At 37.0% G+C, this 18964-nt stretch overlaps 1 protein-coding gene across 4 annotated transcripts in view; it reads left to right on the forward strand.

Moving 5' to 3' along the window:
• MSRB3 (methionine sulfoxide reductase B3) overlaps window positions 1-18964 on the forward strand; it is a 174567-nt gene that overhangs the window by 78925 nt on the left and 76678 nt on the right. For all 4 annotated transcript variants that reach the window (XM_047866397.1, XM_047866398.1, XM_047866396.1 and 1 more), the window contains one exon: window positions 3600-3628. In XM_047866397.1, the coding sequence (XP_047722353.1) occupies window positions 3600-3628 (29 nt within the window). The remainder of the gene's footprint in view (window positions 1-3599; window positions 3629-18964) is intronic.

Consider the following 18964-nt stretch of genomic DNA (forward strand, 5'->3'; position numbering starts at 1 on the left):
AGGAGCCTGGAGTGAGTACCTTTTTACATGACGATTTATTACCAGGCCTGGTCCTACCACTTGCAGGACCTGGGCAAGAGGACAAATGGGGATACAAGAGAGCTAGTCATTTAAGAAGTTATAAATCAAGGCAATAAACCGTTAGAAAAGGATATACCAATCTATCTTGACAAAAGCAGTGAAAACTGTGTGTAAAACCATTGATACCAAATAACTGAGAACAGTGCAAATAAAGTTAATTTAGACTTCCACCAAAAGACTATTATTCATTATTCATCCTGGGGAAATGCAGAGACAATGGCAAGTGGGCCAAGAGTGGGAGAAGAGGAGGGGACGTCTCCCTCAGCCTTCTCTTCCAAAGGCTGTGGAATCCATAAGAGAACACCTCCTTTGTTTTCTTCTTTTCTGGGGGGAGGAGCTCTTTCGTTTCTGCCAGCCTCTGTCCTGTCATCGCCCCTTCCCCATCTCCACCGGCCCTGCGCCTGAGTTCCAAGGCTGTGTAGACCTTGCCGGTCTGGTCCAAGGGGCAACCTCTGGCCCCTAGGTGCTCCAATCCTCCACTCTCACGGAAGGGTTTGAATTAAGAATTCTCTGAGCAGAAATAACATTTTGCCCCGTCCTCTTTGTGTCCCCTTCCTTCTGCCCTTGGGTCCAAGCTCCCTCCTTCAAGCAGCAGCTTTTGGCCACCCCTCGGGCTTGAGGTACATACACTAGTAGAACAACCTGACTTGAAGAAAGGGCCCATCTAGGGTGAGGAAGCTGGCTCAGGCAGGGCCCTTTGGGTGAAGAATGCCACAGACCCTGGTACTTGGAGCTTCGGATACAAGAGGGGACTCCCTGCCTGGTGGGGAGGAGGGCACAGCCAGAGGAAGACCAGAGCAGAGCCTTTAGCTCACTCGTAAGGCTAGTGCTGCATAGCACGCACGTGTGCCATCACGCGCAGACACAAATGCACGTACATATACCCAAAAGTTGTGCAAAATTGCCCAGACTCTCAATATGTGGAGTGCATTTGTCTTCTTTTCTATTCCAGTTCAGGTTTAAAAAAAAAATACTAGTTGTATTAAATTAATTTTATAATCCACTAATGGGTCAATTTGTGACCCAAGTTTGGAGAGGCCTGCTCTAGTTTTTGAGGTGGTGGTAATGTGATCAGATTCGTGTTTTGGAGACATCTGGCAGCTGATGGGGTGACGGATTGGATGGGTGGGTGGGATTTCTGGGCATGAGATTCTGAGTCAAAGATAAGCCCAAAGGTGGTAAGAGTAAGAACAGAGAGAAGGGGGAGGTAGTGAAATCAACAGGTCTTAGTGACAAATTTGATACAGGGGGTGCAGAAGAAAACTAGGACAATATCATGATGCCCAATTTCAGTGATAGGGAATATAGCAGAGAATTATATTTGAAGGAAAATACATTGAATTGAGCTTAGTACATAGGTCATTTGAGGTCCCAGTGCTACATTCAGGTAGTATTGCTTGTTAGTCGGAGAGAGGTTTAGTAAAGTAGGGATGGTAAGAGGGCTTTTGGTTTAGCAACGGGAAGCCACTGATAAACCTTAGCCAGGACAGATCGTGGTGGCTCAAACAGCGAATGTGCTGGGAGGTCAGGAGAAGAAAACATACACCATACGGTATAGTTTACCCTTTCCCATAGGCTCGATTGTGAGCATAGGAGGAAAGCAGATAACAAGAATAGGGCACCTACTTGAAGGAGGATATTTATTTAATTCCTGAGCACTCCTCTTCAGAAGGGAGGAGAAACCTGCGGGAAACCTGGATATTGAAGACACGAGAGGGGCGCCTGGGTGGCTCAGTCGGTTTTAAGCGCCAGACTCTGGATCTCGGCTCAGGTCACGATCTCACGGTTCGTGAGTTGGAGCCCTGCGTCCGGCTCTGCGCTGACAGAACAGAGCCTGCTTGGGATTCTCTCTCTTCCCCTCTCTCTGCCCCTCCCTTGCTGTTGCTCTCTCTGTGTTTCTCTCAAAATAAACTGATAAACTTAAAAAAAAAAAAAAAAAAAAGAAAGATGCAGCAGAGAGGAGTCATTCATCCAGCCCGGTTCCAGGGCAGATGAGAGAATGCATTTTAGCACATAAGTGGAGAAAAACCCAGACAGAAGGAAGAACACCTCCTATCCAGGTGAGAAGGATGTGTGTATGTTGGTGGAAGTTCCCCTCCACCGACAGTTGTTGGGTACAAGCAGCAGGTGCCGTGCAACCGCTGTGGCTGCAGAGATGAGGAAGGTGTAGTGGGGAAGATAGGCAAGGAAACCAGCAGGATGTGGGGCCAACGCCATTTCGAGCTGTGCTCAGGGATGCTGGGAACAAAGAAGAGGGCGCGAGGCAAGCCTTTCCAGAAGAGAAGAGAGGACAAAAAGCAAAAGTGTTTGCACCTGGAAGAGCAGTCGGGGCCGTCTAAGTGAAGGAGTGGGATGAGGAGTGCGGTCAGGCTAGGGCTTGGGAGAGCTTGGCCTGCATCGCGCTGCTGGTTGTCGGCAACCATGGCCGTGACAACACTTTTTTGTTTTTACCATTATTGACTCTAAGTATCAGGTGAAACCTCATTTAGGAATACTTGAGAAAATGGGTTTTTATGACAAAGAAAGCTGCCTCTTGCTTATCCTCTCCCCCTCTCCCCTTTGATGACTTCTCTTGAAACTAATTTAGGTAAAGAAAGCCACCGGCTTCCAAAAGTGCTTTGGTACCCTGGCATAATTTCAAAGAAATCTCCTTTCCCACTTAGTTAACTACATTTCCCCAGGAAAAAAAAAAAAAAAAATCTTCTCTGTCAATGTAACATCCCTTAACAGGACTCCTGCTGGTGGGTTCTTGTATCTTGCTGTGGCAGCTGTGAACATATATACTATTGATTGTTAACGTGTGATATAAATCCGACTGGAGCATGCCCACTAATTGGTTTGAGAGCTAGATATAGACAATGCTGTCTTATAGTAGCTTGTGTAGATAGGCCTAGTCATAGGGTTAATTCTGCCTGACAGCACATCAGCAGCATCTTGAGAGTAATTACCCAACAGAAGTTTTCCCACAGCCGAACTGAGAGCTTCAAAGGCTTCTGAATTTACAACCAGTATTAGCCTATATCTGAAACATAATGTTCCCACAAGGGCTCAGATTTTTTTTCTCCCTCTTGTTAAATGTATGGGGTTACCAGGTTCATTTACTCAGCGACCAACTTAGTGAAAAATTACCTGGTGTTGAATAATTGGAAATCTTTAATAATAAGTAAAGAGGATAAATTTAAATTTGAGTTTTTTATTGCTTTATTATATTACGGAAACAAGTTAATCTACCTCTTTTTTTTTTTTAACGCAATTTATGCTCCTTCTCTCAAAACAAGTTAAAAAGTTAGTATCTTTTTCATGCTTGCTATCTCTGCAGATATGTGCATGTTCAGGGGATGTAGGATAATGCATACGTTTAAAATAGTTAAAAGAGATATGTATTTACATTTTAAAAAGCTGTTTTCCTTGTTGGCCATTGAACTGAAATCTGTAACCACTACATCCCCTCCCATAAAGTACCAGTTGTTCCTTAATATGCAATTTTTGTATTGTAAAACATTTCTTTCTCTTTGCAGGTCAGAAAGCAAATTTGACTCTGGCTCAGGTATGTTTACATTAGTGATGTTATTCTGAGTATATTTTATTTACATTATTCTCTGAGGAGCAACTCATCAGATCAAGAGCCATTTTGATTTTAAACAGACGAGGCAGCCTCTTTTCAAAATATGAACCCCACCTCAAAGCAGGGCGATTGGCTGCCTGGAATCAGAACTTGAGATGTTCACTTTGGGATTCTCGATAGTTCTGCCATAAGCATTAAATGCTCTCTATCTGCAGAGTTCCACTTTAAGAGCAGAAGTGGGGGTTGTACATTCTTGCCGCTCAAAATACAATATTATTCTCTCAGTAGGCAAAGCATCCTGAATAATTTGAAGATTATGTGCAAGGGACTTGTCGTCAAATGTGGATAATAAATACATTTAATCCAGCAAACTGTAAGGAGTTTTAGCCAGTAGAAATGGAAATTTCTTTATGATTTATTAGTTTCTTAAAAAATTTGTTTTGTTGTGGGAGTGGATAATGCAAAACTAAGGTCACCTTAAGCCATTATTTTTGTATCTATCAAGACAAAATTCACATTCTCACAAACTGGCATATCAGCCTCATTAGATGTTTTCTTTTCATTAAGCATGAATGTAGCCATATAATCCTTAGGTTTGACTGAGGCTTTGTGTCATTTTCTGAGATTTATGTGCTCCAGAATTTCTAATGGTGTTTATAATTAAAGCACAAAAATTTCCTCTTATTCAGTACAAAGGCCTTATGCCCTTTAGTGAACTGTTAATAGATAAGTAAACGTTGATTATTTTTTATTTTTCGAGGAGAAAATAATTTTCAGAGAAACATAGAATTTATTGAATTTAAAAGTAACATTCTGACTCTGGTTTGAGTTCCATTGTGTTTTAACTTAAAAACATTTTTTTGTTTATTATGCTCCCAAGGGAACTAAGGACTATATATTCTTTTTGGTAGTGGTGTTAAGGAGCCAAAATGCTTTTTCGTTAAAAGCTTCATCTTTCTTTTATTGTATTCCTTTATGAATGCCTCCAATTTGGTAAGCCTCTTTAATATGAAGTTGGTACATTTGAGCTAACAATTTCACCAGAAATCTTTCCATTCTGTGTGTTCTTGGGCTTCTGAATCACATCTGACATTAATAGCATAAAAACCAACATTTCTCGTTTACAATATTGACTACATGGAGACTGAAGTCATGGTGGCCTTATATCAGTGACTTGACTTTTTTATTGATTCATAGGAGGTGACTCAAAATAAGGTGAAAAGTCTTTGTCGTTTTTTAAACAGTATAATATTTAAGTATGATAAAAAATAAATGAATAGACTTGATAGAGAATGAATTTTTACATAGAAGTGGGATGTCTTTTTATCATTTGCCAGTAAGTCACCAAGTGTCATATTAAGGGCCTACTTTGTTATGATCCGATTTAATTCCCTAAACATCAATCAGAAACTGATTTTAGGGTATAGTATCTGGAACATAGTTCTCAAAAATGAAAAAGTCCACCAGGTTCATTTTGAAGGTAAAACCTGGAAATAGTGTACAAAATTGAAATATTAGGCAGCTATTGTCAAAGTCAGAAAATTTACGTTGAATTTTGAAATCCAAATTAAAATATGCCGCTAAACTCCTGTAGTGATAGTTATAACATCTGTACAGGCATACATCTTCCACTCTAGTGACCAAAGATTTTGTTCATGATCCTTATTTTTTCTAAGTCCTAATTTTTTTAAGCAGGTTTATCACGGACCACATCTGCATGTCTTTGAAAAGTACAAAGTTCTGTACCCTGAAAAATCTTATGGGGAATACTGATGAAAAGTTTATTTATTCTTTTAATTTAGAATTTAGATATGTTATGGAAAGAATTCAGATGGTTTCAAATTAAGAAACAGGTAATTATGTTTTCTTATAAGCTCTTTTAGCTTAGTATCGAATGAGGGAATCATGGCAGAGGAAGCTGGACCTGTATTCCTTGGCACGCTCTATCATGCAAATTTTGGTCAGAAATAAGATAGCATATTGGAACAATTAAATGTATGACTTTAATAGGTTCAGATTCTCTATTGTTCATCAAATACAGAAAGTGAACTTGCTCTGCTTAATGTTGTATACAGCTGTAAGAGTGTTCCTGACAGAGTAAGCTTTGTAAATGAAGGAGGATGCCAATCTTACCAAGGCAAAACAAAACAAAACAAAAACACTTAAAAAATAAACAGTATGGTCAGTGACTAGCCATAAAGGAAAGGATTTCAAAGTAAAATGTGACATGTATATGTATGTACCTATAGCTCCCCTCCCAAGTGAGGAACCCAATTCATGCAGGGCTTATGCACATTTGTAGTGTGTGTAACCAAGTTTCTGACTGTGGAGTGAGATTCATGAGGAAGGAAGGGAGGTTTTCACTGTCATCACGTGGGGAAAAATGTCGGTTGTTGAATGATCAGCCTAGAGAGAGATTTAAATTTTTTCTCATCAAAATTATATCAATTTTTTTTTCTATAAAAGCATCTGCAAACAAACTTGTGTTTTTTAAAGTTTCAAAAAATTTTATAATGAAAAATTTCAACTCTCTATAAAATTAGAGAGTGTGGTATAGTGGACATCCACATAATCCATCATCTGGATTTTACTATTGTTAATAATTTGCCATATTTATTTCACTTTCCTTTCTTTGCTTGACATATTTTAAAGTAAAATACGTCCATTTCATGTCATTTTTGAAGCCTGAAGGTTATGGATTGTCTTGATTTACTGAAAGAGATCAACTATTTTTTTGAGGTTTTTTTGTCTGTCTCAGAAATGTGGGTCACATACAGATTCTTCTGGAAAGGGTTGGTTGTGGCATTACCATGTCCACATCAGTTAAAGGGTCCTCAAAAGTTCTATTTGTGGTGAAGGTTAAGAAAACCTTTAACCAGAAGGTAGCGGCACTGAATTAATTCTGATCTGAGAACCCCAGGAATGTTCTGTCCTGGAGATTAATTTGATTAACACTTTAGCTGCCCTCTAGCTGTGTCCTCTATGTACTGAGTTATATACTGATTAAAGTTTGTTTCTGTTGGTTTATAACTCAGTCACGTCAAGCTTTTGGCTTTGCCGATGGAGAGCAATCAGGCCACCTTCTTTCTCACGCGGTTTTAGGGTTTCCATTTCAATGCTGTTTCCTAGTTGATGCACTGCTGTTGCTTGCCTGCATTCGTGTGTAGCTGGTGATTTTATTAATAGAGTGAAACAGACTTCCTTTTATGTTCAGGAGTAGCAAGAAGCCGTGCTCTTCTCCCCACCTCCCAAGAAGGGAAGTTAGTTGATGTGGAGGAAGCAGAGCATTGAGTCTAATGCAGTGATTAAACATGAAAGCTATATATCAAATCTCAGGAGAAACATGCTTTGGAAAGAGGCAGGGAACTGTGGAGCATATTGCATGATAGGCTATGTAAACAGAGCCCTGGAGGTCAGTGTGTGGATGCAAACCAATTAAATAAAGAAATTACTGGCTTTGCTTTCTGTCATCTGGATGGGGAGGATCACAAGTTAACATGCACAGGGCTGAAGTGTAAACTTTGCTTGAATAAGCAAGGCACCTTTGGAAACTTCGTTAACTCTTTCAGTTCTCTACTAAATTGTTGTTGTTTTTTTTTTAATTTCACCGAAAGAAGTTAAAAACCGAATATATGCTGTCTTTGCCCTCCTGTACATACCCATTAGCAAAGGTGTGAGTGATGAGTAGATCTGAAGAGAAAGCAGAGGATGAACTGCTGGAAAGAGCAGCGTTGAGTGTATAGTCAGATTTCAGGAACATGCACATGTCTTTAAAAAAAAAAAACATTTGGAAAAGCAGAGCTCTTGGAGAATAACTCAAAAAAGATGTTTTTCTCTTCTCCTGAATCCTGAATATAAGGCAAACATATAGTTGGAATTTACTAGTCACTATGTTAACATCAGGATATTGTTATTTCTGTTCTGTTAAAATAGGATAGTTTTCTGACCAAGAAGAACCTGAAGCCTATAAGTTAATAACTATACGTCAAGGACTGCCCGGAGTCTAAATCTGTGGTGTTAACCTTCTCAGGCCATGTTTGAATGAGAAAATGAAATACCAAGTTAAAATGATGGTTTCATGGTCCATAAACATTCAAAACAAAGATTTTTTTTTTTTTCTTTTCTGTAGAGTCATGTTGGCTGAGAAAGTGAATAAGCTTATGTTTGGTGCTTGTTGATTCTGGGCTGCTTGGAATAGCTATACTAAAGATATGGGCTCGCAGAACACAGCAACTCAAAGGTATAAGGTTTCATGAAAGCAAATTATGGAGGATTAAGAAACCTAATGAGCATGGTTTAGTGTGGAGAGTAGAGGAGGGAGCTCACTATTAAATAAAGCCCAAGAGTGTACAAGGTTAGGAGATCCTAAAAGACACGATAATAAAAGGCACAACGGAATATAATTATCCTGAAGGGGGGAAAAAAAAACCCAAGGAACAAAAAGCAGCTAGTGTCGCTTTTAAGATCTGTAGTTAAAAGGACTCTACGCCAGGGTAAGGAAATCAAAGAATATAATCAGTTAAAGCTTGAGGCAAAAACATAAGGGCAGTGAAAAATACAGTGGGCTGCTAATGGTGGTCACTAGGTTGAAGGGAAATGAGGAATCTGAATGGTGTAGAACTTAGGGTGTTGAAAGCTTGCGACAAACGAGACAGTCTGCCCTAACATGGTGAGGCTTTCTTAAGAAATATTAATAAAGGAAACATTTTCAGATCTTATCTGTGTGACAGTATATTGGTAATACTTTTCAGTTGCTTCAAATCAGTGTTGTCATTTTCAGTTTCTTATTTTTGAATGGCTTGTGACAAACGAAGAGCAAGGAAATACAATGTAAATCTCTATCGTTGGGCATCGTTCATTAATAGAAATAGGAAAAATATTGTCTATTCATCTGTTCATTCGTTCAGTCTACATTTATCACGCATGCTGTATGCCATACCCAGATGCTGAGGTTATGGCTGTGAACAGGGTGGATACAATTCATTTTCCAGAATCTTACAGCTAGTTGGGCCGTTTTACAGATTCACATGGATTTCTCTGTATATTTAGCTAAAAAGGGCTAACAAGGTTAAATTTAGATCCAGATGGTGAATTAAAGAACTCTTGATGTTTAAAGATAAGCTAATCTATTTTAGGTTTTGACATATTTATCTTTCTTTAATTTATTCAAACGGTATCACTTTGGTTTCTACTTTGACTTGTAAGAAACCAGCCTAATAATACGACTGGTTAGTGTGTAATTTTTCTATAGCTTTTAATAAGGAGTGACTTTTCACATTTGATTGTCATTAAAAGAGATCAATTTACAAGAGAACAATGACAAATGTTTGGGAATACTGTTCTCTTCGTCACTTTTATTGAACTTTTGATGTGTTCTTTTACTGCATCCTAATCAGGGTTGGCCTGAAAAATCAGGCCATCTTCTTTAGAACGGTCTCACTGGATTGTGTAGAAGCAAGTAGAGGGCACCTAGCCTTTCATCTCCTTTTATAAAGTGATTTACACACCAGGAAGCAGCAAGGCATAGCAGCTAAGTGCAGAGGTTTTGCATCAGATAGATCTAAATGAAGACTCTCCTTAGGTCTAATAATTTTCTGTTGGCTTTCTTGGATTTCATGAATACCATTATGTTACATACTTAATTTTTTTCTTTTCTTCTGATTTAGAACTAGAGCATTTAAAGCTACAAATTTCCTTCATTAAAGCTTTAGCCGGGTCCCAGATATTTTTTATATTGTATTGTAAATAGTTGCAGTTTTGACTTTCTTTTGGACACAATGATTATTTAGGAAAGTGTTTTACCTTTCAATATGTACTATTTTCTACTTTTGTTTGGAATTTTCAGTTTCATTGCTTGGTGGTCAGAGAATGTAGCCTTACTATTTTTTAGTAAGTCTATTATCCGGTACTTATTAAAGTTGTAGTTTTGGCCTAATATATATTTAATTTTTATAACTCTTCTGTGGGTGATACAAAAACTGTATTCTCTGAAATACAAATGATTTCATGTATATTTATTAGATCAGTCTGAGTCATGATTTATATCATTATTTATTTGGTTTCTCTTCTATCTGACAAGGACTTTGAGAAGAGAGATACTCTGTCAAAAAAATATATATATATACATATATATATATACATATATATATATATGTATATATAAATATACATATATATTTTAACCTGAAAAAAAATATATTTTAACCTGAACTCTACCTCTTTAGATATCACCATCCCTATGTTTTCAGCTTCAGGTACTATGTGTTTTCCGGCATTAGCCACCTTGCTTGGGTCATGTATTGTACTTGCCTTCCTATAGAGAACGTTATTCCAAAGCAGTGCCCAAAGAAATGAAGGCTCCTCCAAAAAGGAAACTTATGCTATCCCAAATTCACATGTGAAGCAAGAAGTTGTTATTCTACCTGTAAACACTGATGCTTTCCCCTTCCTTTTTGCCCTCAATGTCATCCCGTAGCTTTGTAAGGAAAGTGGCTCCAAGCCTTTAGGTTTTAAGGTTCAGCCCAAACATTGCCCCCTCAATTAAATCTAGCCATCTTTTACACCTCCCCAGCAGTTAATCATTCCTTCCTGTGGGCAAACACTGGATCTTATACTTGGATTTATTACAGCATTTATGCTCTGCTATACTTATTTGTGTGAATCTTTTCTTTCTCTCTAAGTCTGTGAGTGTTTTGAAGAAAGAACCGTGTCTTATTCACCTTTATAGCCTTGGTATCTGGTATGAATAATTAGTTCATAAACAAAAATTCCATGAGGTTGGGAGTTCTGTTCTTCATTTGTGATAGAAATGCTTAACTAACTACCAAAGATTTACTCTCCCCTTTCAGAGTCACGGGGAAGTGGCTACTCAGTGAGAGATGGCAATTTCCCATCCCTCTCCACCAGTGTGGGGGCATGTGACTAATTCTCCGGTGGAGTATGTGTCATTTCTGGGTTAGGGGATTAAGTATCCAGTATACTCCACCTCTCTCTTCTGAAGTTATGTCAGAGGTACATGTTGAACATGATGGCATCACAGTATGGAAGGAGTCTGTATCCCTGAGTCATGCTTGGAAGAGATTCACTCAGGAGAGCCCTTCACCTCAGAGCATCTTCATTGGCCTTTATGCAGAAGGAAATAAACTTTTATTGTAATAAGCCACTGAGATTTTGCCATTGTTTATTGTGGCAGCTAAAGTTACAAACCCTGATTAGCCCAGTGCCTAGAATACTTCCTGGCAGATAGTTGGTGCTCATTGATTATTGTTGGATAAATGATAAAATTAATGGCTAGGGACTATATTGTCTAACCCAAAGATGATCCTTTAAATGAGGGATCATAGAAATATAGTATACTGTGTTCTGTATAATCACCAAGCCTATCACTTGTCAATTGTCACAATCACACATTATTGTGACTTTAGGAAGTCACTTTAAAAAGCAGTGACTTAAAACAACAATAATATATTCTTGCTCATATGTCTGTGGATTGGTTGGGAGTTGGCTGACATAGGTTGGTCACAGGTTGGGTCCAGGTCTGCGCCACGGGTATTGTCATTGATGATAAAAGAGAAGAGGGCAGACTTCACTATGCAAGCACATTTCAAGCGTTTGCATCAGATCTGCCAACATCCCATTGGCCAAGCAAGTCACATGTCCAAGCTGAAAGCGAAGGAAGGGGAAAGAATTCTGCCCTTCCTCCTCACTCATCATGCAGATGTAAGTATTCTCTCTTCCTTCTGGTGGGAAGAACTGCTGAGTCACATGGTAAAAGGTGTAGGGATGGGAAGGGGAAAAGAATAGGAGCCTATAATGGAATCTACTACATTAGCACATCCTGTACTTGGATCAATTCTTTGGTAAAATGTTTATAGAGTTGGAAATATTATATTTCTAAATTGGATCCACTTCCTTCTTTATAATCACATTACAGTAACCTAACTTTGGAGGTAGTATTAATAGTATATGATAATGAAAATATTTGTATAATGCTTTGTCATTTAAACAGTACTTTGAGGGGCGCCTGGGTGGCGCAGTCGGTTAAGCGTCCGACTTCAGCCAGGTCACGATCTCGCGGTCCGGGAGTTCGAGCCCCGCGTCAGGCTCTGGGCTGATGGCTCGGAGCCTGGAGCCTGTTTCCGATTCTGTGTCTCCCTCTCTCTCTGCCCCTCCCCCGTTCATGCTCTGTCTCTCTCTGTCCCAAAAATAAATAAAAACGTTGAAAAAAAAATTTAAACAGTACTTTGATAAATCGTACCAAGTTTGAGACTCAAAAGTTAGCAAGATACACAGGGATATTTTTTTTTACCAGTGAAGGAGTTGAAATACAGAAAGGTTAAATGACTTGTTTAAGGCCACATGGCCAGTGAATGGCCAATCTGGGATTGGACTTCAGATCTCCAACTTGCAAGGACTGTGTCCTTTTTATTAGATCATGGGTTAGTTATTTTTTTGTTTGTTTGTTTTTTAAGTTTATTTATTTTGAGAGAGAGAGAGCATGCATGTGTGTGTGTGAGCAGGGGAGGGGCAGAGAGAGAGAGGGAGAGAGAGAATCCCCAGCAGGCTCCATGCTGTCAGTACAGAGCCCAATGCAGGACTCCAGCTCATGAAATGTGAGATCATGACCTGAGTTGAAATCAAGAGTTGGATGCTTAACCAGTTGAGCCACCCAGGTGCCCCGATTTAGCAACTGTTATACATTATAAAATGTATTTTTCTCAAATTAAACATAATATGATTATAAACATGCCTTGAAAATATAAAGTGTAATACAGATTTATATATGGTTTCAATGTGGCTTTTAGTAGGCCATTGAAAGGTTGCTGGCAGTTTCCCAAGAGGCCTCAAAAGATAACATTAATTGCCTTGGTGAATTTTCTGTGTTCTGGTATCTAGTCTTAAACTTCCAGGCTCAGAAACTTAGATGTTTTAGTATCTTTTAGGGATGGACTCATATTGACAAACCCACAATACTAATGGATTAAGCTAGAATGCCAGTGTATTTGTGTATGATGATAAATACAATTTTCCCATGCCTCAGAATACTTACATGCATGATCAGCGTCTTCTTTCTCTTAGTGAGGCTATGTGACTCACAAAAATCACAGTAAGAACTCACTTTATCAATTGACCGAACTAAATCAGTACATATTGGAACTGAAATTTCCTTACCATAGCATATTAGCACCCTAAAGGCAGGCACCTACATGGGGAGTCAGATCATAACCAAAAAGTTGCTCTGTTGAGCACAAAATAAGAAAAAAAGGGAAATAAACAGATTGAAATATTTAGCTTTGGTGAGTTTAAGTTAACATGAATTATCTGTCTCAAAATAGGGGTCGTCCTGGCCAGTGAGGCTTGATATAACTTAACATTCATTGACTTCACCTTCATCCATCCATCTACCCATCCATCCTTATGAAAGACAGCTTTGCCTTTGGGCTTGGAAAACATACTACAAGTCCATTACCTGAGACTTTGTTTCCAAGTTCTTGGAGCAGGAGACCATGAGTGGAAACTTTAGAACTTAAAATTTATAGTTTAAATTTTTCTTAGCTATTGAAGCACGTATTAAAATTTTAATGGTTTAACATACCACGTCAGCATACTAAAATTAAGATGCAGAACAAGGTCAATATATAGATCAAGATATAGAACATTTCTATTACCTAGAATGTTCCCTCATATTTTCCTTCAGTCAACTCCCACTTCTCAGAGGCAACCATTGTTCTGACTTTAATCACCATTGATGAGATTAGTCTGTTCTTGAACTTCACATACAATAAAATCATGGAGTGTGTACTCTCTTGTGCATGGTATCTTTTACTCTATATAATGTTTTTGAGATTTAATCATGTTATTTGTAAGTACCAGCAGTTAACTGCTGTGTAGTATTAAGTTGGGATGCATATTTTGGTCTAAGTCAGACTACCCTTCATGCAGTTAGGTTTACTGAGCTATCTCTGTTTCTGAAATTCTCAGGCCCAGAATACTGTTGTTAATGCACTGAGGCAGTATGTAGACATTTTTACTTTGACGCTTCATGATCAGTCAGTGTAATGCATTGTGCATGTACAACACTTACTCTAAGACGTGGTGGAGGATATAGGAGTGTGACACAGTTTCTGCCCTCATGGAGCTTGTCATGTAATTGAAGAGATGAGATACATGCATACACATATACACAAAAATATCTGTAGGTGCAGTTTCCAGTAATGGAGTCCTACTGGAATTTAGAAGGGAAATTACTATAGGCTACAGTGACTGATTAGGCGGGTTCCTTGTTGGAGGTACAATTTAGATCTTCAGAGGTCAAATTTGGATAGAGATAAAAGAGATGGTTTTTAAAATTTTTTTTTTCAACATTTTTTATTTTATTTTTGGGACAGAGAGAGACAGAGCATGAACGGGGGAGGGGCAGAGAGAGAGGGAGACACAGAATCGGAAACAGGCTCCAGGCTCCGAGCCATCAGCCCAGAGCCCGACGCGGGGCTTGAACTCCCGGACCGCGAGATCGTGACCTGGCTGAAGTCGGACGCTTAACCGACTGCGCCACCCAGGCGCCCCTAGAGATGGTTTTTAAATAGAGAGCCACTTAAAGTCAGGCACAGAGGCAAAGTGCAAAAAGTATTTGAGAAACAGTAAGTAGAGGACTTTTGTTGGGAAGTAATGGTACAGTTGGGCGTCTGTTAGAGACCACAGGTTAAAGAATTTGGACTTTGCTCTACAGATAATAGTAACAATCGCTAACACTGATTTTATGCTTACTATGTGACAGGCACTGTACCAAGTGCTTTATGTTTACTAATTCATTGAATTTGTACAAATCATGCACTATTACTCCCATTTTATAAATTGAGTAGAGTAAGGCACAGAGAGCTTGGGTATTTTGCCCAAAGTTACATAGCTAGTACATGACAGAACTGCGATTTGATCCTAAGTAGCCTAATCACAGAACCCGCAGTCTTAACCATTATGCAGTAAAACCCCTAGAATATGGGTTGGCGTGATGAAAAAATATTTATGAATTTTTACTGATATGCCTTCTTACTCATACACATGACATAGTTGTCCATACAGTCACACATGGTTGTAGAAATTTTCTCCCCTAAAAAGTTCATGCAGGAATCTGTTGAGAAACAGGTTTTAAAGGTGATGTTGAGTTTTACTTTCTAAAAGGAGATTGTCCCCACAACATTAAATCACCTGTGGAAAAAGATACTCATACAGGATTTGTTGTAAAGAAATGATTGATGAAGAATTAACAGTCTCTAGAGAATTGATAATAATTTTGTTTTGGACAGCACCTTATTTTTAATACAGTTCAAAATTAAGATAATTCAATTAATATAGTTGACTGTAGTTGCTATAGGAAGTGAAATGCTTACCTTAGATCGGTAGATATCCATCAAGCGGAATGAATTGGTAGTCGCTGTTACCTTCTGGAGAGATAGCACATGGGTTATTTGTCCATTCATGTTAATTGACATATCTTGCTCATTCCTGGGCAGAAATAAGATCCATTTAACTACAAAGGGTAGAAATTTTGTTTTGAACACATTCCTTGGTTGCAGGCGTAAGATTTTTAACATTTTGCTGCAGTATGAAAATATTTTGTTTAGAGAACAAGTACAAATGCAGTAAGCAAACTGTCAATTATTTGCTTATTATGTCAAAATGTTCTGATAAAAATAGTTTAAAATGCAATGACATTTTAGTTCTTTTTTTATGTCTCAGTAAGTTTTTGGTTCTATCTTTTGTATTCTAGAGCTAAGCTATAGGAAAGAACATTTTACAAGAGGTTCTTTTGATTTTTCATTAATTCCCTGGATAAGAATCAAAGATAAATCAAAGATAATCAAAGATAAAAATTAAAGTAAATTTTTGCTTGGTTATCATGGGTCTTTTAGTGATTTTCAATATATATGTTTTGGAGATTCCAGTACTGTTTCTTAATTAAGAACTTAAGTGGCCAGATGCCTTACGTGATATTCGATGTTGGAATTAGTAATCTTCTATTCTAGTTGTACTTTTTTTGTTTTTGTTGAAATTCAGGACATATTGATATATATTAAAGGCATATTTAGTCGACATCATATTTTCACACAATAACATGTGGTAATGTTCACTGAATAAGCGATGAGTGAATGATTGATAAATGGGATGATGTTGAGTTTTGCAAAGATGTATTTTTGCCGTTTCCAAAATAATATAGAATACTTACTAAATTGCATTTTTCTTCAAAGAGTGTGTCTATAAATTACCTTGTCATCCAAATCATTTACATCATGGATAGAAGGCCATCATGTAGAAGGTGAGAGATGTGAAGGACAATAAAATGCAATAACAATGGAGATATGTTATGGCAGAGCATAGCAGCACAAAACAGTAATGTGAAGACTGAAATTATATAGCCTATCAGTATTTTTCCTATCAGAAATGGTAAGCCTCAGGCTCCCCAGAGTTTGGGATATTATTCTAACATTTTAGATTTAAATGTATTTCTATGCTGTATTAAAATTAATTCAGTTTTTCCTTTGTGTTGCTGTATGCTAATAGTCAATAAACTCTACTTTTACCGTATGAATGAAAGTAGCATTGAAACTCAAATGTAATGCCTTAGAGCTATCCTTATAGGAATTTATTTAAATTTATTGTATTTTGTGGTTTGCTTTATATTAATCTTGTACATAATTTGCCTTTTAAGTCATACTTATACTTTTTATCATGACCTACTTTTTAATTATCAGTATTCCTTAAAATAATGCCTAGATATGTGGCTTTTGCTGATTTATTTATTTGGAAATTTGTTGGTTTAAAATTCTAAGCAGTGCACCAATACATTTATTTTTGTAGCCTATCGTATTTTAGATTTTTGGGGGGGATCGTTGAAGAGTACTGCATAACTAGCGCTTAAAATTGCCTGTAGTTGCCAGTATATATGTTCACATGTGAAAAATAAAAAATATCCCCCCAAAATCTAGATTAAAAATTATGTTAGATTCATTTATGACAAAATATAATTTTTTTCCAAAAGTTTTTCTGTGTAAAACTAGAATGCATTTTTGTAAACTGGCAAATATAGCCATGTCAGATATGGACAAAACATTATGATGTTTTGCTAAAATGATACAAAATTTTATGAATGAACAATAAATAAAAAGGGAAATATTAATGTCAAAATGTTGCCATTTTATCAATTTGGAAGTTTAATGAAACCGTGTTCAGTTCCACAAATGTTTGTTGATTGCGCACTAAGGTAAAGCTGTGCCTTGGGCAAACTATTTGTAAATTATTGTAGAATAATTTAGTTTCTAACAGAGATAACTCTCAGCATAGAAATTTACTACTGTTAGGGTATTCACACATGATTGGGATTAGCATGAAAGACAGTTGCCTCTCTGCTGCTATTTATTTTGCAGTTAACAAGGTCAGAGGGGGCTTTTGATTATTTTGTGCTTGTGTGCCTAACACATACCTAAAGAAAAAATTATCACAGATCCCAGTGTCAGTTTAATTATGCAGCTGATTTTTTAACTCTTGATTCAACAGCTGGTTATTGTTACATTATTTTAGTATTTGTAAACTTCTTGGTAATACAGGTGACAATATTTTTTCCTAAAATGGAACATTATATAAATGAACAAAGATGCATTGTTAGTAAGATTATTTTAAATGTGAAGATATGCAGCTCAATTGTAACCAACTTTATTACTTAATAAACGTGACTCTTTAGATTTGAGGGGAATGTTTAAAGACGGCTTAATTAAATTCTTATGTGTAGTTAATTCTGATCTCTATTTTGTAACCAGTTTTTTTTTAAAAAAGATCTTTTACGGTTTTTCAAAATACTCTGATTCATTTTGTAGAAATTTGAAGTGTATCATGTTTTAGCAATTATTTTTTAAATTGCATTTTAGAAATTCCCCAGTTTAAAAAGTAATTCGATTGTCATCTCTATCTTGTAACCAGTTCATAAGAAAGCAACCTTTTATATTCTTTGAAAGTACTTCAAATTTTTTTATTAGAAATCTAGGAGATACCATGTCTTACTTTTATAAAATGATTGGTAAGAACTTACTTTTCTACTTTATTCTCCTTGCTGCTAGATTTAATAATCTTTCTCTTTTGGCATAATTTTTCAAAAAGCTTTTTTCCCAATTCATATGAATTTTGCTAGATATGATATATCACCACACAAGTCATTGGTCTATGTAATAGAAAGACGAACGCTTCTCTTGTTATCTGCATTTCTCACTAAGAGTCAATAAGTTGATTTTATATAGGATGAACAGAAATGGGAGAGCTGTGGTTTAGGAAATGTTTTAATCTGTGTGAAATAACTTAGCAGGACAATGTGGTAAAAATGACGTGATTAATGACTGAAAAAGATTAAAATATTTTCACATTCTGTTTTTAATGACCGATATCTTTAAGTTTCTACTCTTAAAATTTATAACTAGTAAAATATTACAGGCAAAATATATCGTTTATAAGCCACTTGAAGTTGTGTTTTACCTTATCAGATTGTGCCTGCTTTTTAGCCAAAACAGCATAAATTAAAAACAAATTTTAACTGAAATATAGCTTGTGTGCTGTTCTTAAATACATTCATTGAAGTGTTAATATTTATTAGGTTCAGCATAAAAGAGCTAAGATTATTGTTTTCAATTAGGCAGTTCAGTCAGTACATAATTTTTAAAATTTATCTTTACAACTAGGCAGATCTTCATCATTTGGAAATAGGCCATTTTAGTAAATTTAACTATAAATGTTTTCTATGTATATACGTGGTGACAAGTACAACTATTAATGTTGGAGTTTTGCCCATTGATTCTAGTTGTTCTGTCTTTTTTTATCCAGAGATAATGATGTATATTCAGTCTCTGTCATATTTACCTAGAGGAAGTCTTTTTAATCCCTCATTTTTCTCCTTCACTGAGGTTATGTGTAAATACTACATGAAATGGCAAAAGGAAGACAGTCTGTTTTGTCTAAAGATACCATTCATCTTAAACAAACACAATCTGTCTTTGAAAGCACAGTGATATGAGTTTTGTTCGGTGGGAGGAGGACGATGGCTAAGACCAAAGCAAAAATATGTTGCAAATTATATCAGCTGGTATTAAGCCCCTTTAAAAATTGGATAATTTTTTCTGATTGTATCTACTTGAGGGAATCACCCTCCCTGCTCGCGGCACCTCCCCCCCCGCGCCCCCGCCCCCAGCCGCACATGCAGTTGCATTGCTTCGGAATTTCCATCATCACTGGCATACCATTTTTATGAAGACTTGCATTGATTTCTGCCAGAAACCTATT

The sequence above is a fragment of the Prionailurus viverrinus genome, chromosome B4, assembly GCF_022837055.1.
Source record: "Prionailurus viverrinus isolate Anna chromosome B4, UM_Priviv_1.0, whole genome shotgun sequence".
Classification (NCBI taxonomy): Eukaryota; Metazoa; Chordata; class Mammalia; order Carnivora; family Felidae; genus Prionailurus; species Prionailurus viverrinus.